Source organism: Mustela nigripes, chromosome 11 (assembly GCF_022355385.1).
Source record: "Mustela nigripes isolate SB6536 chromosome 11, MUSNIG.SB6536, whole genome shotgun sequence".
Classification (NCBI taxonomy): domain Eukaryota; kingdom Metazoa; phylum Chordata; class Mammalia; order Carnivora; family Mustelidae; genus Mustela; species Mustela nigripes.
In genome coordinates, this window is record NC_081567.1 from 5,033,226 (window position 1) to 5,057,923 (window position 24,698).

General features: G+C 44.4%; 2 protein-coding genes and 1 long non-coding RNA gene across 4 annotated transcripts in view; 1 reads left to right on the forward strand and 2 right to left on the reverse strand.

Annotated features, from left to right (window-relative positions):
• The window catches only part of RSPH10B (radial spoke head 10 homolog B), a 51,113-nt gene extending 35,404 nt beyond the window's left edge, over nucleotides 1–15,709 (forward strand). For both annotated transcript variants that reach the window (XM_059414402.1, XM_059414403.1), the window contains exons 16-20: nucleotides 132–272; nucleotides 2,200–2,322; nucleotides 3,257–3,350; nucleotides 14,370–14,568; nucleotides 15,399–15,709. In XM_059414402.1, coding sequence (XP_059270385.1) covers nucleotides 132–272; nucleotides 2,200–2,322; nucleotides 3,257–3,350; nucleotides 14,370–14,568; nucleotides 15,399–15,573 — 732 coding nt within the window. In that variant the 3' untranslated portion in view covers nucleotides 15,574–15,709. The remainder of the gene's footprint in view (nucleotides 1–131; nucleotides 273–2,199; nucleotides 2,323–3,256; nucleotides 3,351–14,369; nucleotides 14,569–15,398) is intronic.
• On the reverse strand, nucleotides 9,156–14,456 carry LOC132026492 (uncharacterized). The gene is made up of 3 exons (XR_009406927.1): nucleotides 14,165–14,456; nucleotides 13,800–14,010; nucleotides 9,156–10,073 (listed from the first exon to the last, which is right to left on the reverse strand). It is a non-coding gene; the product is annotated as an uncharacterized LOC132026492 (long non-coding RNA).
• Nucleotides 15,710–18,249: 2,540 nt separating the features above from the next.
• The window catches only part of CCZ1 (CCZ1 homolog, vacuolar protein trafficking and biogenesis associated), a 31,123-nt gene continuing 24,674 nt past the window's right edge, over nucleotides 18,250–24,698 (reverse strand). Inside the window, exons 13-15 of the mRNA XM_059414404.1 lie at nucleotides 20,253–20,411; nucleotides 19,853–19,980; nucleotides 18,250–18,600 (exon numbers count right to left, since the gene is read on the reverse strand). Coding sequence (XP_059270387.1) covers nucleotides 18,545–18,600; nucleotides 19,853–19,980; nucleotides 20,253–20,411 — 343 coding nt within the window. The 3' untranslated portion in view covers nucleotides 18,250–18,544. The remainder of the gene's footprint in view (nucleotides 18,601–19,852; nucleotides 19,981–20,252; nucleotides 20,412–24,698) is intronic.

Consider the following 24,698-nt stretch of genomic DNA (forward strand, 5'->3'; position numbering starts at 1 on the left):
CTCAGGACGCTTGAGCACTAAATGAGGTGGGGGTCTTCTCTGGAGACAGAAACCAAGAGCCAGTTGAAGTGCTGGTCCACCTAATGGTGTGTCAGAATAAATAAGACCCTTTATGTTTCCTTACGTTTCAGCTGGTTTTCCTGGAATTCTTTGAAGCTCTTTTAAGCTTCGCCCTCATCTCTGTCACTGAACAGATGACTAAAACCTATTTAAATTTGCCAAATGATGACCTGTCTGGAAACAAACATGGAAGTCCTCACACGACAAATCAGGTAAAGTTAGCTTAGAATTTACAGAGCAAGAAAAAGTTTCATTCTGGAATGGTTCAACTAGATCAAAATTATCTTGGGCTTTTATGAACCCTTTGGGAAATAATTTCAGACTTTTTTTCACAGTGTGAAAAGGTGTATTGTCTTTTCCTTAAGTTAGGTCCTTGGTCATGACCAAGGGCGTCGACTCCGAGCCACAGTAGCAGAGGTATCCTAATGACGGTCAGAGTCCCGCCAACGTGTTGGGTGGACCAGGAGGCTTAGAACATGAGATAATTTATTGTGGAAATGTTTCATTACCTGATCTAGTGTTTACAAGACCAGAGAGCCCATTCCAGAAGGGAGATGCTAAGAAACAGCTCCTGATTGTACATGAGACGCTCGCTGGTTCTCTTAGGATGGGTCCGGCTCAGAGGACACGAGGGGCTGCTGGACACGAGGCTCCGCCACAGGACCGCGGTGGAGCGGGGGCAGTGCCGGCCACCCTACTGAAGGATCGGCTGCTGGAGCAAATTGATACAAGCTAGTTTTGGGTGGGGGCTTCAGGTTAAGTCGGCTTGGAGTTATTTTGGAGCCACATCGCATTTGCAGCCACAGGGAAAGTCTTGGGGGCCAATGGAACTTTGCAGCTGGGACCTGCCCATACAAGGTCACTGCTGTGTACAGAGTGACTCTTCCCACAAACCCCTTGATGTGTCTCAGGCTCAGAGCTTCATGTTCCACTTGGCCTCACAGTCTGCCCCACCAACCAGATCTGCCTTGTCCGGGTGGAGGGTATGACTGATGGCCTCTTCAGGTCGTCTGGGAGCCTTATCATGGGCCACGGTCCGGGGCTTTGCTCTGAGGGGAATCCGTGTCCCCCCAGGAATCCATCCATGACTTCATGGATGGCAGTACATGGACCTTCATAACCGAGTGTGAGCCCCGGCCTAGGGGTCATCCCCGGAAACCAACCGGTCATGTTCACTTCTGGCTTTTCTTATGTCGTTCCAAATGTCCAACAGGGCAAATCATCCTATCCATACAATGGAGGATGACTCAGCAGGGAAATAACTCCACAAGGGTTAGTTCACAAGGGTACAGCAGGGATGAATCAAAAGAATTCTGCTGGTGATGGAAGTCCGACAAGAAAAAGGTATAATTATAGGAAATTCTAGAAAGCACCAAATAATTGGTAGTGACAGAAAGCAGACCAGTGGTTGCCTAAGGATGAGGGAGGGTTCCCAAAGGGCACAGGAAGCTTGGGGGCGACGGACATGTTTGCTGTCTTGATTCAGGTGATTGTTTCAAAGGTGTAGACATGTCGAAAGTCATCACACAGTATGATTTATGTGTAGCTTAATTATAAATTTTATTTCATTAAAATTGTGTGTGTGGGAGCCCGAGTGGCTCAGTTGGTTAAGTGTGTGACTTGGGCTTGGGACATGATTTCAGGGTTCCGGGATCAAGCCCCGTGTTGGGCTCTCTGCTTAGCAGGCGGTCTGCTTCTCTCCCTCTCTCCCTCTCTCTCTGCCCCTGTCCTGCTTGTGCTCTTGCACTTTCAAATAAATATCTTTAAAATTTTGTTTATTTATCTGACAGACAGAGATCACAAGTAGGCAGAGAGACAGGCAGAGAGAGAGGAGGAAGCAGGCTCCCTGAGGAGCAGAGAGCCCGATGTGGGGCTCGATCCCAGGACCTCGAGATCATGACCTGAGCCGAAGGCAGAGGCTTTAACCCACTGAGCCACCCAGGCGCCCTAAAATTTTATTTATTTTTAAAGGTTTATCTATTTGAGAGAGAGAGACAGTGTAGGACACTTAAACAACTGAGTTGGACACTTAACCCACTGACCTACCCAGGTGCCCCAGTAAATAAATTCTTAAAAAAACAGAAATCATGTGTGTTTCCACAGTAACCCAAATCCTCTTCTGTGTTTGTCGTTGCTCAGAACATCCAGAACAGGAGTTCAAGTGTAGGGACAAGCCAGGAATCGGACCTGCAGGACGGTAGCACCAAGTCCTCTTCAAGCAGGCTAGGACTCATGGTTGATCTCAGCAAAATGAGATCCGAGGTTCGTATCGGGCTCCCTGCTTAGCGGGGAGTCTGCTTCTCTCTCTGACCCTCCTCTCCTCTCTTTTTCTCTCAAGTAAATACACAAAATCTTAAAAAAAAAAAAAAATCAGAAAGGGAGCTCCTGGAATGATGTGAGGGTTTGTTGAAGGCTGTGGAGCTTGAGAGGGAAACACACAGCCAAGATGATTCTAGGTCTTTTGGCTTGAATGATTGGGAGATACAGTTGTCACTTACTGTGAAGGGAAGCCTGGGGTGGGGGGATGGGAGTTTGGGGGCAAAATTAGGGAGCTCCTTGTGGACACATTAGGCTTAGAGTGCCTGATCAGACATCCAGGTGTGGTAGAGATGGAGACACAAGCCTGGGGTTCAAGGGCGAGATCTAGCTGGAGGCAAAAAAAATGTGGGTGTGAACAGCATATATCTGGTTAAAAATGCCATTAATATCGGAACATATGCACAGTTAACTATATGTAGACTTTTTCCCAACCGACCCCAGGAAGACTTTCAAATCTTTGGTTTCTGGGGAGGAGCATTTTAGTGGGTACAATAACTGTTACTCATTTCCTTAATTGTACAAATAGCAAAATTTAAGCAGGTTAAAAATAGTCAAAGATAGTTTCTTTTTTTTTTAAATTTTATTTATTTGACAGACAGAGATCACAAGTAGGTAGAGAGGCAGGTAGAGAGAAAGGGAAAAGCAGGCTCTCTACTGAGCAGAGAGCCCGATGTGGGGCTTGATCCCAGGACCCTGAGATCATGACCTGAGTAGAGGCTTTAACCCACTGAGCCACCCAGGCACCCCTCAAAGATAGTTTCTTAAAGAGAATGGTCTCATGAATAATTTTCTAATTATTTATAACGTAGTAAATTGGTTTTAGTCCACAATGATGCAGAAGTCACATTTTGTTTTATGATTTCTTTTTCTGTAAAAGCCCAAGATCAAGAAGTCTCTAAGTGATGAAAGAATTTCCAAAATGAACTTTAAATCTCCAGGAAAAGGGCTAATCTATTTTTTGTCTCAAAATGGTGAGTATTTTAATGACTGAACTCTAATGCTTGCATATCGTTGCTTATACATGACAGAGGTTTATAAAATTGTACAACTATATTTAATAATCTAATTAGGCTGGCAGTGCTCCTTCCAATTCTGGGACCTGCTTGATGAAGGACACTTTCAAGACATGATCTTGCTGAGGTTGTTTTTGTCTTTGTTTTTGGATTTTTCTGGTTTTATTGAGATGTGAGTGACTTAAAGCCCAAGTCTCAGGTATATAGCATAATGATCTTATATACGTATATCATGAAATGATCACCACAGTATGCCTTGCTAACATCCATTATCTAATATAGATAACCAAAAAAATTTTTTTCCTTGTGATGAGAACTCTTAAGATCTACTCTTAAAAATTTTCGTCTATATCATACGGCAGCGTCAATTGTAGTTGTCACACGGACGATTACATCCCTGAACTTACTTATTGGAAATTTGTACCTTTTGACTACCTTTATCCAAAAACCCTACCCCAGCCTTGGATAACCACAATCTGGTCTCTTTCTTTCTTTTTTTTTTTTTATTAACATATGTATTATTTGCCCCAGGGTGGTCTCCTTCTCTGTGAGCATTTTGGTTTTTTAAATTCTACATATAAGTAAGATCATACAGTGTTTGTCTTTCTCTGGCTAGTTTATTTCACTTGGCGAAATGCCCTCAAGACCCATCCATGTTGTCACAAATGTCAGGGTTTCCTCCTTTTTAATAGATGAGTAAAGCTCCATAGTATATATATCCCATACCTTCTTTATCCATCTATCCGTTGGACACCTATGTTGTTTCCATGTCTTGGCTGTGGATGATGTTGCAATGAAATGTGGGCCGGGGTGGGGGGCACACATCTCTTCCACAGTGTTTTTCTTTCCTTCGGTATGTTCTCAGGAGTAGAACTGCTGGGTTATAGGATTCTTCTATTTGAATTTTCTGAGGAACCTCCATACTGTTTTCCAGAGGGAATGCACCAATTTACATTCCCTCCACCAGGGCACAAGGGCTCCCCTTTCTCCACATCCTCGCCAGCATTTGCTACCTCTTGTCTTCAGTGCTCACCGTTCTGACAGGTGTGAGTTCATCTCTCATTGTGGTTTCATTTGCATTTCCCTGATGATAAGTGATGCTGAGGACTTCTTTTTCATGTACCCATTGGCCACTTGTTTATCTTCTTTGGAAAAAAAATGTCTATTCAGATGGTTTGCCTACTTTTATTTTTTTTTCTATTGAGTTGTAGGAGTTCTTTATATTTTGGATTTGAAGCCCTTATCGGATATATGATTTGCAAAATACTTCTTCCTGTTCTGGTTATCTTTTCATTTTTTTCATTTCTTTTGCTTAGTCTAGTGTCATCCTGTTCACCTATATCTGATTGTGTTGCTTGTTCTTTAGGCATCATATCCAAAAAATCCATGCCAAGACCCATGTCAAGGAGCTTTTTTTTTTCCTGTTCTCTTCTAGCAATTTAATGGTTTCTAATCTTACATTTAAAATTTAAACAATTTTGAGATAATTAACGTGAATGGTATAAGGCAGGGCTTTAGTTTCTTTTTTTTTTTATATGTGAATGTGCAATTTTCCCAACACCGCTACTGACTTCCTTGTCAAGTACTTACTATACACATGGGTGTATTTCTGGGCTCTTGATTCTGTTCCATTGTCTCAGTGTCTGTTTTTATGCCAGTACCATACTGTTACACTTTTTATACTGTGTAGCATAGCTTCAAGTCAGGAAGTAAGATGCCTCCTGCTCAGTTCTTTCTCAGGATTGCTTTGGCTATTTGCGGTCTTCTCTGGTTCCATATAAAATTTAGAGCTGTTTTTTCTACCTGTTAAAAATGCCATTGGAATCTTAGAGGGATTGCATCAAATCCGTAAATGGTTCTTGGTAGTATTGACATCTTAACAATATTAAATTTTCCAATCCATGAATGTGGGTTACCTTTCCATTTATTTTTGTTGTCTTCAATTTCCTTCCATTGCATCTTGGAGTAGAGATCTTTTACCTCTTGGCTAAATTTATTCCTAAGTATTTTATTGTTTTGATGGTATTGTAAATGGGATCATTTTCTTTCTTTTCCTGATAATTCATTGTTAGTGTATAGAGACCATACTGATTTTTGTATGCTAATTTTATATCCTGCAACTTTCCTGGATTCATTGATTAGACCAATGAGTTTTTTGGTGTAGTATTCAGGATTTCCTACATATAAAATCATGTCATCTGTAAATAGAGACAATTCTACCTCTTCCTTTCCAGTTATGATATTTTTAATTTCTTTTTCTTGCCTAATTGCTCTGGCTAGGATCTTCCAGTACTATGCTGAATAAAAGTGAGAGTGGATCCTTCTCTTGTTCCTGATCTTAGAGCAACATATTTCAGTCTTTAACTATTGAGTGTGATGTTAGCTGAGGACTTAAAATATATAGCTTTAAAATAGAAAATATTTTTTTTATTTATTTGAGAGAGCACAAGCAGGGGGAGGGGCAGAGGGGAGAGGAAGAGTGATAAGCAGACTCCCTGCCAAGTGGGGAGCCCACTTGGGGTGCGAGGCTTGATCCCAGGACCCTGAGATCATGACCTGAGGTTAAGTCAGCCACCAGCCAACCTGGCCACCCAGGTACCCTATATATAGCCTTTACCATATTGAGGTATGTTTCTTCTATACCTAATTTATTAATATTTTTTTTTATCATGAATGAATATTGAATTTTGTCAAATGTCTTTTCTGAGTTCACAGAGATGATCATATAATTTTTTCTTTGATTCTATTAATGTGATTTATCACATTGATTGATTTGCATATGTTGAACCATCTTTGCCTCCCAGGGATGAATAAATCCCAGTCGACCATGGTAAGTAAATGATCCCTTTAATATGCTGAATTTAGTGTGCTAGTACTTTATCAAATATTGTTGCTCCTATATTCAAAAGGGATACTGGCCTGTAGTTTTCTGGTAGTGTCCTTTTCTGTCTTTGGGAGAAGTGTAATTCTGACCTCATAAAATGAGTTTGGGAGTGTTATCTCCTCTTCAGTTTTTGGGAAGAGAGAAGGATTTGCATTAATTTTTTCCAAATGTTTGCTAAAGTTCAACAGTGAAACTCTGGTCTTGGGCTTTTCTTTGCTGGGAGATTTTTGGCTGCTAATTCAACCTTACTAATAATTGGTCTGTTCAGATTTTCTAGTTCTTCTTGATTCAGTCTTGGTACATTGTATATTCCTAAGAATTTCTCCATTTCTTCTAGTTTATTCAGTTTGTTGGTGTATAATTGTTCCTAGTAGCCTCTTATAATCTTTATATTTCTGTGGTATTACTCATGTTTGTTTTGATTTGTAGTATTGTTGATTTGGGTCCTCTCTGTTTTTTCCTTGGTTAGTCTAGCTAAAGGTGTCGATTTTTTTTTTTTCAGAGAATCGATTCTGAGTTTTGTTAATATTTTCTATTTTCCTGTTCTCTATTTTGTGAATTTCTGCTCTCATCTTTATTATTTCCATCCTTCTGCAACTTTGGATCTAGTTTCTTTTTCTAGTTCCCCACGGCAGAGTCAGGTTAGTTTATTTGAATTCTTTCTTGTTTCTTTTTTTTTTTTTTTTAAGATTTTATTTATTCGACTGATAGAGATCACAAATAGGCAGAGAGAGAGAGAGGAGGAGGAAGCAGGCTCCCTGCTGAGCAGACAGCCTGATGTGGGGCTCGATCCCAGGACCCTAGGATCATGACCGGAGCCAATAGCAGAGGCTTTAACCCACTGAACCACCCAGGTGCCCCTCTTTCTTGTTTCTTAATGTAGGTGTTTATTGCTATGGATTTCTTTCTTAGAACCATGTTAGCTGCATCCTATAAATTCTGGTATATTGTGTTCTATTTTCATTTTTCTCAAGATTTTTTTTACTATGTTCAATTCCCCAACATACAATACATCATTAGTTTTTTTTTTTCTTTAAAGATTTTATTTATTTAACAGAGAGAGATCACAAGTAGGCAGAGAGGGGGAAGCAGGCTCCCCGCTGAGCAGAGAGCCTGATGCGGGACTCGATCCCAGGACCCTGAGATCATGACCTGAGCTGAAGGCAGAGGCTTAACCCACTGAGCCACCCAGGCACCCCACATCATTAGTTTTTGATGTATTTCAGTGATTCATTAGTTGCATATAACCCCCAGTGCTTACCACAATACATGTCCTCTTTAATACCCATCACCCAGTTACCATGTCCCTTCATTCCCTCTCCCTTCTGTAACCCTCAGTTTATTTCCGGATACTTTTACACTTCCCCTTTAATTTCTTCTTTGATCCATTCGTTGTTCAGGAAAGTGTTCATTTCCCCATGTTTGTGAATTTTTCAGTTTTCCTCTGGTTATTGATTTCTAGTTTTATACCATGGCGGTCAGAGAAGATACTTAAGAGGACTTCAGTCTCGAATTTGCTAAGACTTGCTTTGTGGTCTAACGTATGGTCTATGCTAGAAAATGTTCCACTTGTGCTTGAGAAGAATGTATATTCTGCTGTCAGAATGTTCTGTGTATGTCTGTTAGGTCCATTTGGTATATAGCATTGATCAAATCTGTTTCCTTATCTGTCTGGATGACCTATCCATTGTTGGGAGTGGGATATTAAAGTTTCCAACTATTATTATATTGTTTATTTCTCTTTTTTGCTGTTAGTTTTTGCTTTAGTTAGGCACCCTGAAGTTAGCAGCGTAAATATAAATGTATCTTCTTGATGGATGGATTGCTTTATCATTATATAATGACCTTGTCTCTTTCTATTTTTAAAGTATGTGTTATCTGGGATGCCTGGGTGGTTCAGTGAGTTAAGTGTCAGTCAGTTAAGTGTCGGCTCAGGTCATGATCTCAGGGTCCTGGGACTGGGTCCCACCGCATCAGGCTCCTTGCTTAGTGGAAAGTCTGCTTGCTTCTCCCTCTTACTCTGCCCTTCCCACTTGTTCTCTCAAATAAAATCTTTAAGAAAAATAGTCTGTGTTGTCTTATTACCATTTGCTTGAAATATCTTTTCCACCCTTTCACGCTCAGTCTACATGTGTCTTTAAGGTTAAGTGAGTCCTTGTAGGCAGCTTATTGTTGGATCTTACCTTTTTATCCATTCAACTATTCTATGCCTTTGACTGGAGAAGTCAATCTTCATTTACACTTAAAGGAATTAATGATAGCTAAGGACTTCCTACTGATCTTTTGTTAGTTGTTCTTAGAGCTACTAGGCTACAGGATAGGCTTCATGGTTGCCTAGGTGTTCTGGTCAGGTTGGGTAGTACACTCAGCTGTAGATGAGGCTATGAATTAGCTTCCTACTCTAGCAGGGCAGCAGGACAGGGCCCATGGCTTCCATGGCTTGTTGTTTGGGTACCTGAATCAGGCAAGTGTGTGAAATGAATTCCCTGGCCCGACAGGTTGCTGGTTTTGCTCTGCAGACAAGGAAAGTCCTAGGCTGTGCTCTCTGCTCAAGTGCAGGGCTGTGGGGTGGGCTAAAGGCCGTATCCAGCAGCGAGGTGGGATGGTGGGGAGGAAGTAGCGTTATGAATCCGTTTCCTTGGCTGAGTGGAGAGGGAAAATTGCTCCAAGGCTGCTGATGCTCTTTGTTTGAGGTCTTGACTCCAACAACCCTTGCTCCCACTTTCCCTGGATGAACAGGGCCACTGGCTTTGCTCTGCAGGCTGTCAGCTCTGCCTACCAGACTCTGCTGAAATGCCGCAGGGCTGTGCAGCTTTGCAAATGTTCTGGGCAGGCTTCCTGCCTGAGCAGGGTTGGGAGATTTACTTAGCGCTGGGTTGGGTGATGAGTCAGCTCCTCTGCTTGGGCAAAGGAGTGGAAACCCCCCTACATGGAACTGGCTGCCAAACTTTCTGCTTGAGTGTTGATGGATTAAGCAGCTTGCAGGTGATCTTGCCTTTCTGCTAGGATGCTGTAAGCCAGGCTACGACTCGGCTCCTCTTCCCGGGCAGGGGAGCTGACCAGGCTCCTGCAATGGCACAGCTCTTCTGTACCCTGTGGAGTTCCCTGGTCAGATTTCACCACGAACTTGGTTCCATAGGTGAGCAAAGACACTGTTTGGAGGCTGCCCCTTGGGTGCCGCAGGTAGGCACTCAGTCTGCCACCATCACGGTGTGGATTGTTGCAAGTCCCCCTTCTGCCGCTCTCAAACCCCCAGCGCTACAGCTCCCAGATTCCCTAGCAACTCCCCTGGGGAAAGACTGGAGTGGGGACCCCCCAAGAAGAGACCCACAATATTGGGGGAGCTGGATGTGTCTTTTGGACTCTTTTTCCACTGGAGGGACCACTGGCTCAGGCAGGCCTCAGTTTGGAGCTGTGCCCACCGAGGGGAGCGGGGAGGACGTGGGCAGCATGTAGCTGTTCCTCTTACCCTTCCAGTGCTGTTTTGTTCTCTGCGGTGAAGGGGGTGCTTCAGCCTCACCCCTGTATTCTAGGATTTTCTCAGTGGTGTCCTGTCCATGAAGAGTTGTTGGTTCTTCTTTTGAAGGGGGAGTGAAATCAGGCCATAACCTGTGTCACCATCTTAGTGATGCCACTTGTCCCGGAGTCGACTTTCAAAAGCAGGATCTTACCAAGCTGAATTGGTCTGTTTGGACAGCTGTTCCTCCAGCGTGGGCCCCGCATGTCCGTCTCTCGAGCCTGATATTGTTGACTGTATCTTTACACAACAGACTTGTATTGCTCAGGAGTTTGATTCACTTTAAAAAAAAAATCAAAGTACAATTAACATAGAGTTATATTAGTTTTAGGTGTATAACAGGATTCAACAATTTTATACATTAGTCTATGCTCATAGGGATAAGTGTGCTAAGTGTGTTGAACCCCTTTTAAAATTTCACCCATCCCCCCCATTCACATCTCCGGCAACCACCAGTCCTCGGTATTTAAGCATCTGTCTCTCTTTTTCTTGGTTTATTCATTAGTTTTCTTAAATTCCACGTATGCGTGAAATCATATGGTATTTGTCTCTCTGACTTCACGTAACATTATACACTTTAGGTCCATCCATGTTGCTGCGAATGGCAAGATCTCATCATTTTTGGTGGCCGAGTACCGTTCCTTTGTCTGCCTGTAGGTGTATATACATGCGTGTGTGACACACCTTCATCCGTTCATCTATGGGGAGATACTTGGGTCGCTTCCAGATCTGGCTCTTGTAAATAATGCTGCAATGGGGCATTTATCTTTTCAAATTAATGTTTTCATTTTCCTTGGATAAATAACCCAGTAGTGGAACAACTGAATCATATGGTAATTTTAACTTTTGGAGGAACCTCCCTACCATTTCCTACAGTGGCCGCACCAGTTTGCATTCCCACAACAGTGCGCAAGAGATCCTTTTCCTCCACGTCGTCCCCAACCCTTGTTATTTCTTGTGTTTTTGATTTGAGCCATTCTGAAGGTGTAGGCGGTATCTCACTGTGGTTTTGATTTGCATTTCTGATGTTAAGTGAGCATCTTTTCACGTGTCTGTTGGCCATCTGTATGTCTTTGGGAAACTGTGTGTTCAGGTCCTCTTGTCCATTTATTAATAGGATTGTTTTTGGTGTTAAGTTCTTTATATATTTTGGATATTAATCCCTTATCAGACATATCATTCCCAAATATCTTTTCCCATTCTGTACGTTGCCTTTTTGTTGTGATGGTTTCCTTCACTGTGTAAAGGCTTTTTATTCTAATGTAGTCCCATTAGTTAATTTTTGCTTTTGTTCACCTTGAGACACACATCTAGAAAAATACTGTTAGGGCTGATGTCAGAGAAATTACTACCTGTGTTTTCTTCTAAGAATTTTCTGGTTAGGTCTTTAATCCATTTTACTTTTGCATTGGGGGTAAGATGGTTTTTAAAGGTGCTCAGTTAAAAACAACAAAACCCTTTTTGAGTGCCTCATATTTCTTCTAATATTATCCCCTTTCCTGGTAAAATCCCTCTAGCATTCTGTCTGCTGCCTCCATTTCCCCAAGCCCTAGGTCATTACTCAGCCCTGTCCACATGGTGGCAGGGTTGGGGGTGGGGCAGTGCTGGCATAAAAACCACCTGGGCAGGAAGATCACTGCTGAATCCCCAGAGCCTAAACCATGCTAAGTTAATGAAACCTAAACAATACTAATTCAAAACTTCCTGTCTTTTAATCCACAAAAACAAACTTTCTTCTGCTTGATCTATTCTGTGGTTGATGTTCTCCTGCATTTTCATCTCACGCACTATATTCCTCAGCTCCACAATTTGTTTTTTTGTGATTTCCATCTTGTTATAAACTCCTTTTGTTCGTAAGTTGTTTTCCTGATTTCACAGGATTGTCTTCCGTGTGTGCTTGTAGCTCTGAGTGCCCTTTAAATGGCTATTAGGAATGCTCAGGTCAGTCACAGACTTCGATGATACCTTTGGGCTAGTTACTGGGGGCTTATTGTGCTCTCACGGATGTGTCATGTTTCTTAGATCATTTGTGTTCCTTCAAGTCTCATCTTGCTGTCTTTCCACCTGAAGTCTCTACTCTCTTGATCCTGTGATATACCAGGCTGCGTGCTGGCAGCCTCCCTTTTGCTTTCCCAGGGTGGGTGCTAAAACTCGAGTTTGTGGTCTCTCCCTGGCCCCCAGGCGGTGAGCGCTCACTCCCACCACTGTTGTGTGGGTGGGGCGCATCGGGGCTGCAGGCCAGCTGGCACCAATGACCTCTTTTCCTGCATTTCCTCTTCTTGGACATTTCATATAAATGGAATCCTGTTTATTTTATGTCTTCTCTCACTTGTAATTACTTTGGGATTCATTCATGCTATAACACCTCTTAGTATTCTATTCTGTTCCTTTGCATAGCTGAGTCGTGTTCCATTGTATGAATAAACCACATTTTATCTCTTCATCAGTTGGGATGCACAGCTGGGCTCTTCCCACTTTGGACGATCAGGAATAGTGAAAAGTGGTATGCAAAGCATGGTGGACATAGTTTCACTTTTCTTGGATAGATATCTAGCAGTGGAATTGTGTGATATAAACAGCCAGGCTGTTTTCCTAATTGGCCAGACCATTCTATCTGCCAACAGTAATATATGAGAAGGTCTGGTCTTTCCATGTCCTCTCCAACACTTAATTGTGTGTTTAAAAAACAAAAAAAAATTTTTTTTTTTAAAGATTTTATTTATTTATTTATTTTATTTATTTATTTTTTTTTTTAAAGATTTTATTTATTTATTTGACAGAGAGAAATCACAAGTAGGCAGAGAGGCAGGCAGAGAGAGAGAGAGGAGGAAGCAGGCTCTCCGCTGAGCAGAGAGCCCGATGCGGGACTCGATCCCAGGACCCTGAGATCATGACCTGAGCCGAAGGCAGCGGCTTAACCCACTGAGCCACCCAGGCGCCCCAAAAAACAAAAATTTTTTTTAAAGATTTTATTTATTTATATAACAGATCACAAGTAGGCAGAGGCAGGCAGAGAGAAAGGAGGAAGCAGGCTCCCTGACGAGTAGAGAGCCCGATGCAGGGCTCGATCCCAGGACCCTGAGATCATGATTTGAGCCGAAGGCAGAGGCTTTAACCCACTGAGCCACCCAGGCACCCCTAAAAAATTTTTTTAATGGATTGTCTCATTGAGTTATTCATGTAACCTCGATACAGGTCATTCTTCATCTGATACATTTGGTGCATGACCTTTTGTTTTATAATTATTTGCTTCAGCAAGCATGGCTTGTGGGAAAACCGCTAGTGTATCACTGTTTACTGTTAAATCATCTAGGTTTCATACCACCTCTGTGAGGGGGACCCTCCATGGTTCCCTTTTTGATGGGGAAACCAAGGCACAGATATTCAGTCGCAGGTTACACAGCTAGTCAGTGGCAGAGCTGAGCCTGGACTGGACCTTGTTTGGCTCCTGTCTGCTTTTAACTACCGCACTCTGCTACTTCTGAAGCAGAGGCTGGGCCTGCCTGTGACATGGTGCCCAGAGCCTGTTAGAGGGTCAGTCATCCCCCTGAGTCGTTATTCATCACTTACCTCCACGCACAACATTCTCCCAAGTCTAGTCTGCCGTGGCTGACTAGGATATTCTAGAACCTACGAATTCACGTGGCAAGTGCCGATGAAGGTCTCCCTCAGTCTTTGTGAAGTCTGGCATTGGCCTCAAGGTTCTTCGTATTAGCGTTCCACTCCGTGCTCGGTCCGGTGGCTCCCAAGATGGGAAGGCGGACTGTTCGCGGCACCAAACCTTTCCGTCATCCCCGTCCCGTGTCCTCACCCCTCCCCATCCGCACGCAGCAGAGCGGCCCACACTATAAACGCTCGCTGTCTTGAGAGATCCCTGAGCTTACTGACCTTACAGAACTATTCAAAGCATTATCTGCCCAGAATCAGCTACTTAAACACATTCCCATGTGGACATCTGTTGGCCCTCGTGTAGATGGGAAGCAACTCACCAAAGCAGTAGTTTTACCTGCCGCCTTCTGCAATTAAGAGTTAAACATCCTCTTTCACGGGGCGCCGGGGTGGCTCAGTCCGCTGAACGTCTGACTCCAGGTCACGACCTCAGAGAAGATGATCGAGTCCCACACCGAGCTCTGCGCTTGGCTCTACGCTCGCTCAGTGCGGATTTGGCTTGCGACTCTCTCCTTCTCCGCTCACCTTCACTCTCTAAATAATAAAATCTTAAAAAAAAAATGCTCTTTCATTATTTTCTTAATGAAAACGGTCTTTAAAGACAATGCATGCAAAAGCCAAGAGGCTTTTTTTTTTCTCCCAGTGAAACATGCAAGATGCAAATTTTCTCTAGTTTTAATTTTAGAAAACCAAAATACCTACACCGTTTAGAACACATCAGGAGACTCAGTGTGCTGGCAATCACAGGTCTGGTCCGCGGACACCTGCCTTGTTTCAGGTGGTCAGGGAAGCCCTTGGTGGTGACCTTCAGCCTCCCCTCATCTTCCAGGGGCTGAAAATGCTCAGACAAGGCAGGAAGGGGCCGAACCGGGATTGTCTTCAGGCTCCTTTTTAAACTTTCTTCCAGAGAGAAAAGAAAACTCCAAGGACGAACAAAAGGAAAAACTTGCTGTGTGGATCACAAGTTTGTACATCTTTTTTGTGAATATCTTGTTCCCCGCACATAAACACGAAGAAATCCTCAAGCAGAAAATAAGGGAGAACAGGCGGCACCAGGCGGCCATGGCCCACCAGAGGAAACTGGAAAACGACGAGCTGGAAGCCAGGTAACTTACAGAACCTTCCGGCTCCTCTCCTCCAGCTTTCCTTCCCATCTCTGTGGCCGGGGACCAAAGGCTTTCATGAAAAGTGTACAACTTCCTCAGGGAGGCGGCTCCTTTGGTGGCACCGAGAACCTGGAACTGCGGGAAGAATCCTGCCTGGGACCACTGGTTCTCCCGGGCGGTGGGAACACCTGGGCCCCAGGGCACACACAGAGAAGCACCGAGGGGCCACAGAGCGAGGCTACTAGGTTCGGATCCCAGCCCTGCCCCTTGGCACGTAGGTGACCCTGGGCAAGGTCCACTCAGTGCCTTGGTTTCCCCATCTGTACGTGCAGATAATCCCCCACATCAGGCTGTTGCAAGGATTCAGTGAGCGGATGTTGTGACGTGTCTAAAACAGTGCCTTGCCCATGCTGAGCGCCCACCTTTCTAGAACCGTGGTCAAGAACTGTGCAGTCACATCTGGCCAGAGTGCTAAAGCCTGCTCTTTGCAGACACACATTGAGCCTGATGGTCTGTTGAAGGAAGCATTAAACTATATGTAGGGGCAAAGACCATGAGTATTTTAAAAGGCTACTTACTAGCTGCTAAGTTGCTACAGAGGAAAATGGTTCAAAAATCACTTTAGATACATGAAAATTTTATTCTGGACTGTCCAGACATGGCATCGCTTTGTGTATCAGGCAAAGTGAGGACAATTTACAGTTCTGCTTACAGAAACTGTTGAAATCTAGGGATGGCCTACTTGGCATAAACGAAATAGAGCATAAAGCTGGTTTTGAAATTGCAAGGAAAAATCAAAGGTACCTTCCTGTGTTTGCTTCTTGTGTTAGGCTGAACAGCTTGAGAGAGGAAGAGGCCAAAAGACCAGAATGTGATGTGGACATCACTGTGCTCAAGGAACCGGTGGATGCCCCATCCTCGAGTTTCACACCAAGCCCCCCCAAAGAGGACACGGCAGTATCCCAATCCAGCAAGCCCGCCGCAAGTAAGAAAAAGAAAAAGTAGAGGTTACGAGCCCCAAGGACATGCAGATGTAAAAGGCGCTTACAATGGAAGCACAGTAACACATTTCCTGACCAATAAAATTGTGTCTTCCTTCTTGTCATAGTGTCTTTGAAATACCACTGCCCGGGCCACTGCATTTCATGTTTCTTATGTGCTGGAATCACAGAAACGCCTGCATTTTGAAAATGGAGATGAATGATTAAAAAAAAAAAAAAAAAAAAAATATATATATATATATATATATATATATGGCACATGCATATATATATATGGCACATGCATTTAATACCCATGTGTGCTATAGTATATACTATATAAAGTATTGTTTATATATAAAGTATATATATCAAAGTATAGTACAGGTGATAAAGTTTAGAATCTGATAAAACTCACCAGAAGACAGATTTATTTAAACATTTCTTCAGGGCCCCCTGCCAGAGCCTGGATCACCATCTTTGCCTGTCACCACCCCGTGTCCAAATCATACCTGTCCTCCCGTGCTGTGTCGTAGCCTCTCCTCCCCAGCTCCCAGGAGTTCCCCAGCGCAGCAAACACTGCAGGGCCAAGGCGGAAAGGCTGAGGGATAGATAGGTGTGCCGTAAGGGAAGGGTGATGTCTGTGTTAGAAAATGTTGTGTTAATCTGTGTTAAATTTAAGGATAACCACCAAAAGCATGAAAATACAATCTGTGGCTTCCAAACTAGGGGAAGGAAGGAAATGATCATCCAACATGAAGCTGGGGAAAGGGAAAACACAAAGAAAAAGGCTGGAAACCGAAATCACCAAAGCTAGTGGGTAGCGCACCGGTATAGCCCACCATTGTGAGCAGGTTCGACCCCCCCTCTTCCTCTGCCCACGCCCCCAGATAATTAGACAGGGTTCAAAATCGAAACTCACTTCACTGTTCTTCTTTACAAGGGAAACTTCTTTTTTTTTTTTTTTTTTAAATATTTTATTTATTTATTTGACAGAGAGAGATCACAGGTAGATAGAGAGGCTGGCAGAGAGAGAGAGAGAGGGGGAAGCAGGCTCCCCACCGAGCAGAGAGCCCGATGTGGGACTCGATCCCAGGACCCTGAGATCATGACCTGAGCCGAAGACAGCGGCTTAACCCACTGAGCCACCCAGGCGCCCCCACAAGGGAAACTTCTTAAAACCAGATAGAAAGGATAAAAATAAAGATCTGAAAAAAGATGTACCAGGAGAATCTAATTGAGAGGACTGGACTAGTAAGCGCTATTAGAAAAACAGAGTTTAGAGGCGCCAGGGTGGCTCAGTCAGTGAAGCATTGGACTCTTGGTTTTGGCTCAGGTCGTGATCTCAAGGGTCAAGAGATTGAGCCTGGCCTCAAGCTCCACTGCTGAGTGTGGAGCCTGCTTAAGATTCTCACTCCCTCTCTCCCTCTTACCCTCCACCTCCTGCCTCCTCTGTCTCTCTCTCTAAAAAAAAATATAAAAAATTTAGGGGTGCCTGGGTGGCTCAGTGGGTTAAAGGCTCTGCCTTTGGCTCAGGTCATGATCTCAGGGTCCTGGGATGGAGCCCCGCATCAGGCTCTCTGCTCAGCAGGGAGCCTGCTTCCTCCTCTCTCTCTCTCTGCCTACTTGAGGTCTCCCTCTGTCAAATGAATCAATAAAATCTTTAAAAAATAGGGGCGCCTTGGGTGGCTCAGTGGGTTAAAGCCTCTGCCTTCGGCTCAGGTCATGATCTCCGGGTCCTCGGATCAAGCCCCGTGTCAGGATCTCTGCTCAGTGGGGAGCCTGCTTCCCTTCCTCTTTCTCTCTGCCTACTTGTGATTTCTGTCAGATAAATAAAATCTTTAAAAAAAAAAACTTAAAAAAATAAGAATAAAAAAATAAAAAATTTAAAAAGAACAAGATTAAAAGCAAACAACTGAATAGGGATAAAACCAGAAATAATAAAAAAAGGACCAACCCCCCGAAAGATGCATTATTCATAAACACCTTACAGGATGGCCTCGCAAAAGCCAGCAGAATTACAAGGAGGAAACCAGTCAAAAAGACAAACACATGGTAAGGATAATTTAAGCAAGGAAACTGAGAAGTCTGAATACACAGAAACAAGACTGCAGTACCGAATAAATACGGCCTGCATTTTCAGTTGAAAAGAACAAATTCAAAGGATACACCTGAGACCATGATCTAACTGTGCTGCAACTGGTAAGTCAGCAACGAAGCCACGACACAGAACGCCTTCTATTGCCGGAAACACAGTCTCAGGTAACTTGCGGGTTAAGAGGGATTCAGGATTTCATAATGGAAAGAGAAAGTTACAGAAGACACGAGAGTGGCAACAAAAATTCCAGCCAGGCGACATCTCCGCTGTGAGGACGCAAACAGTTGTGGCCACTCCGGGCTTCTACGCGACATATCAAGAACGCTGGACGTTTAGACCACACTGCACACTGGAGCACTTCCGTTCAGTCCTCTATAGTGTACGTGGTCTAGAAATCACCTTAGTACTCAAGAGAAAAACCAAGTCTAGCCATTATTTTGGCCAAATGCTCCGGGTTCGCCACTGCAGCTCCACTGACCGGGAAGAGACCCGAACTCTGGGAAACTGTAGCCGCCAGAGTAGCCCCAAGGGCAAGCCCGGGGCCCGTGGGATGGAGTGGTCCCCAAGCTAGCAACAGCTGAGAGACTCACAGCCAGACCAGAATTTTAAAAACCTTAACAATTTATTCGTCTTATTTTCCAGTAAAATATTCACATAATGTCAAAAGAATGGAATGAAAGAGATGTAGCCGACTACCTTAATTATTTCCACATAAATATTTAAAATCTAAAAACCCCAGCGGATCATCAGACTGAGTAGAAATTTGATTCTTCAAAGCAAGTATTGCTTTACTATTGTCATTAATTCAGTCAGTAATATGACCGAGAACCTGCAGTGGTAAACAAAACGCCTGCTGAGTTGTTTTTTAGGAAAAGATGTTCCGGCGAGCCATTATGGGTCAATCCAAGAAGAATATGTTATTGAACTGCGTTGCACAGAGTTTCTTTACCTCTTCTGCAAAAAAAGAAAAAAAAAGAAAAAACAAAACAGAAAACAGGGAGGTGAGAAACAGGTTTTCACTTCAAAGGCTACAGGCTACACATTAGTACTTTCAACTCTTCTGGAACACAGCTGGGAAGAAATGTCCCCATTTTCTGACCTTTCCCCTCCAAGGCCTAGGTTAGAAGCGTTCATCAACCAAGAGAAAGGACAACAAAGCCCTATGTGCCCCAAGACCTCAGTGCTGTGGCACACGGCATGCCTCCTCCGGGCCTGGGGAGGCGCAGGCCCCTGACACACCCACGGGCTGGGGGACCGCCGAGCACTCTGATGCAACCCTCCAGGGACCCGAGCCGCCACGTCGGCCGGGGCTCCGGTGCTTCCCAGAGGGGGCGTCACCATGACTCCCAGTCACCCCTGCGCCAGGTGCCTGTTGCTAATGCACATGACTCTTGCTACAAGTACTAGGAAGAGAAAAATGTCCTGTGTCCTAGCAGATTTGTGCAGAAAATGAAACCACACACCAACTCTTCTCCTACCTACCATTGCCCCAACCCGCCCTCGGGAGCAGAGCAGCCAGGGAGCCCCAGGCAGTGAAGGGGACACTGCCCTCTTGGCCAGCTCAAGCAGCTGTCAGGATCAGACACAATGCGCTGGCCTGGGACCAGACCGCAAGGGCTGGAAGGTGGGGGTGCGTGGGGAGTGGGGGGGTGGGGGCTTGACCTGCCCAGTGAACCTGATGGCTCCGCCTAGGGTTGTCTCTTTATCACCAGGAATAAAAGTGGACATTTTTATTTTTATTTTTTTAAAAGATTTTATTTATTTATTTGACAGAGATCACAAGTAGGCAGAGAGGCAGGTATAGAGAGAGGAGGAAGCAGGTTCCCCGCAGAGCAGAGAGCCCGACGCGGGACTCGATCCCAGGACCCTGAGATCATGACCCGAGCCGAAGGCAGAGGCCTTAACCCATTGGGCCACCCAGGTGCCCCAAAAAGTGGACATTTTTACATACAATGAATAAACCCATGGGATTCTTATTTTTAGTGTTATAGAAAATTTTCCTTTGGCCACTGCCAAATCTGTAACACAGGGAAGTCTTTCACACACTTTTTCAAGGAACTTTGCAATAGAATAACACAAAATGGATCAAATCACGGTTTCCTTTAAGCGACAGGCATCTGCTCACATCCACACCATCATGACTCGCTCCCTAGCAGGCTTCCAGGCACCCCAAATGGAGAGCACGCAAGTACCAAAGCCTACTTACCGTTGACTTCAATCAGGTTTGCGTTTTTTTGATTCAGAATAACATACAGCTCCCGCTGGTCAGACTTCTTCCCGACAACCCAGTAATCACTCATCGCCTTCACGATGACTTCTTCGTCCTCATCCACTCTGCAAGACAGGAGTTCCAAAAGGCAAGTTTGTTACAGGGTTAGCTGGAGCAAAAAGACACATCTACTCTTAAGACCAGAGACTGGAAACCAGTCACTTGGAAACTGTGGGGAGTCACGTGCAAGTGACCAGTGACTCTCGGGCCTCCTGATCTCTTCGGAAGGGGGACCCTCTGAGGTGGCTCTGGGCCACTCCACTTTGAAGAGGATTCCTTCAGGGCTGCTTCTCTCCTTAGAAAGGGAACGCCCAAGTTGAGAAGTTGTCAGAATTACCTAGTAAAATCACTGTTGATGTCGCCCAGAATCTTCATTAAATCCGGATGCACGGAAGTAAGTGATACACTAGGTGTTTTCCTCATGTGAATTGTACTCTTCTCGGCTAAATTCATATGGTTGAAGTAGATAAACTTGAACTGGGGTTCTTTTTCAGACCTATGAAAACATGTCATTAAAATGGTAACATTTCTCAGAGAATAATTATCCAAACAATAGCACTACATTGTTAAAACCTTAAATCCATGTGGCTAAGACCTTGTATTTTCGATGGCTGGGCCTTCAAATCAAGAATCTCAGTTAAGATGTAATAGGCTCCTTGTTCACTAGTAACTTATTTGATAACCGTGAAGTATTCAATATGATGGAATTTTCCAGAAAGCTCAAGTTTATCTTTTTGAAAAACCAATATTATAACCGTTTTTGTGAGGATTTTCTCAATAATAATGCTTTAGAAACGGCAATCACTTGATTATACTCTGCGTTTTGAATTTTTAAAAACAGATGCAAACTACACACAGGCCACCTGTCTTCCAGCAGACAGGTCAGCAAACGACTAGTGGCCCTAGGGCGCAAAAGTGTCCATTCTTCTAAATAAAGCTTTAGTGGCCCATGGCCACACCCATGCGTTCATATACGGCCTGTGGCCACTTCCACACTTCAAGGACAGTGGAGCACTTGCAACACGTGTGCCCACAAAATCTGAAATGCGTATCATGTGGCCCTTTGCAGAAGTTGTTTGCTGACCCGTTTCAGGAAGAGTCATGGCTCCGTGATCCCACGGGGCTGCGGAATGAACACGCTCCCTGGATGTAAACTGCCACAGAATGGAAGCTTACTCCTGTAACAAAGCTTTCACCACTCGCGAGGGAGAGACTGTTCTAAGGCTTCTTAGGCTTTTCTGCTGAAGCATAATGAATATTTTAATTGGAATAGGTCGTCTATTATTCGAAAAGATTGGTCAAGGCTACCACACCACCTCCCAGGTCCGAGTCTGGACTCTGGAGGAAGCCGCTCCGACAGTGAGGCCACAGCCCCGACAGTGAGGCCACAGCCCCGACAGTGAGGCCACAGCCCCGACAGTGAGGCCACAGCTCCCGGGGCCTCCCGCCCTCCCTGCACCCTCGCGTGTTATACTCTGGGGTGTGGTGCCAGCCTGAGCAGCCCTGCCACTGGGGGGCTCAGAAGCTTCTCTGCTTACTTCAGGGTTAGCAGCCATGTTCTGGTGGGCTGAGGGTACCGGAAATCCGACCTCCGGAAAAGTGGGTTACTACTGTAATACTTTACATCTAGGCAAAGAAAGAATGTGGAAGGCTTAGTGTCCAGGAGAATGAAAAGAGAATTCTTAACAAAACCAGAATATGTTTTTAGTAAGCTCCTAAAACTAAGAAAAGCAAGTGTAACTACAAGAAACACTGTTTGGAAAGATGGAACATTTAAAAGACATCTGGAAAGAGTTGGGAATTTCGTTGTCCGGGCAAACTTCTACCCAGCCGCAATCACGCTTACAGTCCTGGCTGTTCTGTGTCACCCCAAAACACTTGCTGTGGCCTTCCTCTTTCCCTCATTTAGAGTATGTAAGAAACTCTTCTAAGAAGATTTAAATTATTTCTTTTGTACCCCTGATGGAAATTTACATTTGGCAAATGCTATCCAGTAGTTAAGACAAGGACCACTGTGGCCTTTTTCCACTCTGCCTTCCACGAGGAGGGCGTAAAAACAGGAATAGAAAAACGGCTACTTGCTTTTCCACTACTGTCCTCTTAATGAAAGAAAAAGGAGAGACCAGATCACAGTAAAAACAGCAAGGATAATGTTCATCCTACAGGCTTACTGATTCTATCAAACGTAACATCTAACAAACAGTGTGCAAATTTTGAAGGAGTAGCAGCCACATTCACCTGGTATCTTTTCCAAAGACTGGAAACGGATTCCTCTTAAACACCAAAGCATTTTTTTTCTCTAAACACAGAAATGCAAATTTCCTGCCTCCTTAAAAAAAGAACATGCTAAATACAGTTAACTACGTCAACAGAAAATACACTGCACGCAGGGAAATACAGAATCCTTCTTGACAATCTGTTACGAAGTTTGGCTTAAAATATTCTAGCACAGTAACGATATCCTCAAAGAACACGGAAAGGTGGGGCCTGTCTTAAGTGGCTGTTTTGGAGAGGACTTTCTGCTTTCTGTCAGCTTCCCATACCTTTGCCTCTTCTTTCTACAATCGGCTGAAAACCCAAGTACCTGTGATTGGCAGAGTCACAGGGAGGGGCCCCATGAGGAAACAGCTTCGGTTTAACTGAGCTGCCGGAGACGTCAGTGTTTAAGGACCAGGTATATGAAAACCCACCCAAACTCCAAGAGCGTGCCAGGAAAGGCTTGGACCGATGGAGGAAATCCGCGGTTCAGCAGGCACTTGACTGCCTGTGGAGGCTCCCTGCAGACGTCAATGGCTGGCTGGGAGCACCGAGACCATCTGGTGGCTTTACTTGTTCTGGGCCTTGCTCCAGACGGCTTAGGTTGCCACACACGTGGCTTCTAGGTGAGGATGGCTATTCCTCACTTACCAAACTGAACTGAAAAATAAGATCCTGATTTGACCGGCGCATAGACTGTACACAGTACAGCTCTTGCTCCTTCGCATGTCTAGGGTAATCAGGAAGTAGGGCACAGCTGAGCCCTTGGACTATGCACGTGAACTCCACCCTGGAAGGAAGGCTCCCCCGCCCCTGCTCTCCCTCTGCATGCCAGCCGGGCAAACCCATCCCTTCTCGCTTCCCTTCTGCCTGGCATCCCGTCCTGAGCCTCGTCGTTACCAACCTTCCGTCAGTGGGTGTGCTCCTCGCTAGAAATCCTAGCACCGTCAACCTCCCAAGCAACTGGGCTGGTTTATGAATATATTCAAAGTGACTGATAAAAAAGGATTACACAGGAGTGTCTGGGTGGCTCAGTGGGTTAAGCCTATGCCTTCGGCTCAGGTCATGATCTCAAGGTCCTGGGATTGAGCCCTGCATCGGGCTCTCTGCTCAGCGGGGAGCCTGCTTCCCCACTCTCTCTCTGTCTGCTTCTGTCTACTTGTGATCTCTGTCTGTCAAATAAAAAAAATTTAAAAAAAAAAAAAAAGGATTACACAGATTGCTCCCAGGAAAGAGTCTCCCTTTTCAGTAACTTCATACTTCCTCCTCCTCCTCACACCTTTCCAAAATTCAGCATTCAAAGCGGCTAGTGAGTGGGAATATGCGAAAGAAACAGAAACAAATGTCTCAGATTCAGAAAACTATCGATATGGGAGGGGAAGTTTTAAATTAGAACCCGTCCTCTAGCCCTTAAAAATTCCAGGTGAATTAGACCGAGACACAGAAGATAAAACCATAAAAGTACCACAGATGAAAATGGCATTTTAGGGCGCCTGGGTGGCTCAGTGGTTAAGCCGCTGCCTTCGGCTCAGGTCATGATCTCAGGGTCCTGGGATCGAGTCCCGCGTCGGGCTCTCTGCTCAGCAGGGAGCCTGCTTCCTCCTCTCTCTCTCTCTCTACCTGCCTCTCTGCCTACTTGTGATTTCTCTCTGTCAAATAAATAAATAAAATCTTTAAAAAAAAAAAAAAAAAAAAAGAAAATGGCATTTTAAAAAATGATGTTGGGATAGAAAACTGTACGTAGGCCAGTGAAAAGAGAAATCTAAAGGAGATGCCTAATAAAATGGATTACATATAAATCCCAGACATGTTACCAAAAATAGTAAAACCAAACTCAAAAAAATACGTGGCATGACTGAAGAACATGGACGTAAAAGCAAAGATAAAAGCACTTGAGTGGGAAGAGCCAATGGACAAGGACAGGCAGTACGTGAAAGAGACAGAAATGCCAACCTCGATGTCTCCTAGCAGATGTCAAGACACACCACAAAGAACTGAGTGGCTCCTGTGGGAGGTGACCACATTGTCACTGCACATTCCCTTTGCCCCAGAACTCTATGCTAGGGACATCTCCTAAGAGGATGAGTGCACATACGCACCAGATTGCTTAATACAGAGCTATTTTAATGCTAATGGGTAGAACCAGACTTCCCAGCGAATGCCACAATGATTCAACGAACAGAGCACATCTATCCAATTAAGTACGTGAAGCCCTGAAAGAGGAGAGGCAGATCCAAATTTATTGGCTTAAAATGACGTTCATGCCATATATTTTTTTCCCTATAGATTTTACTTATTTGACAGAGAGAGCAAGAGAAGGAACACAAGCAGAGGGAGCGGGAAAGGGAGAAGCCAGGCTTCCCGCTCAGCAGGGAGCCCAGTTTGAGGCCTGAGCCAAGGACCCTGGGATCATGACCTGAGCCGAAGGCAGACACTTTAACAACTGAGCCACCAGGAGCCTCCCTGCCATGTATTTTTTAAAAGGTACAGAATTACAGCACAATAGTTTAAGAAACCCATCCATAAA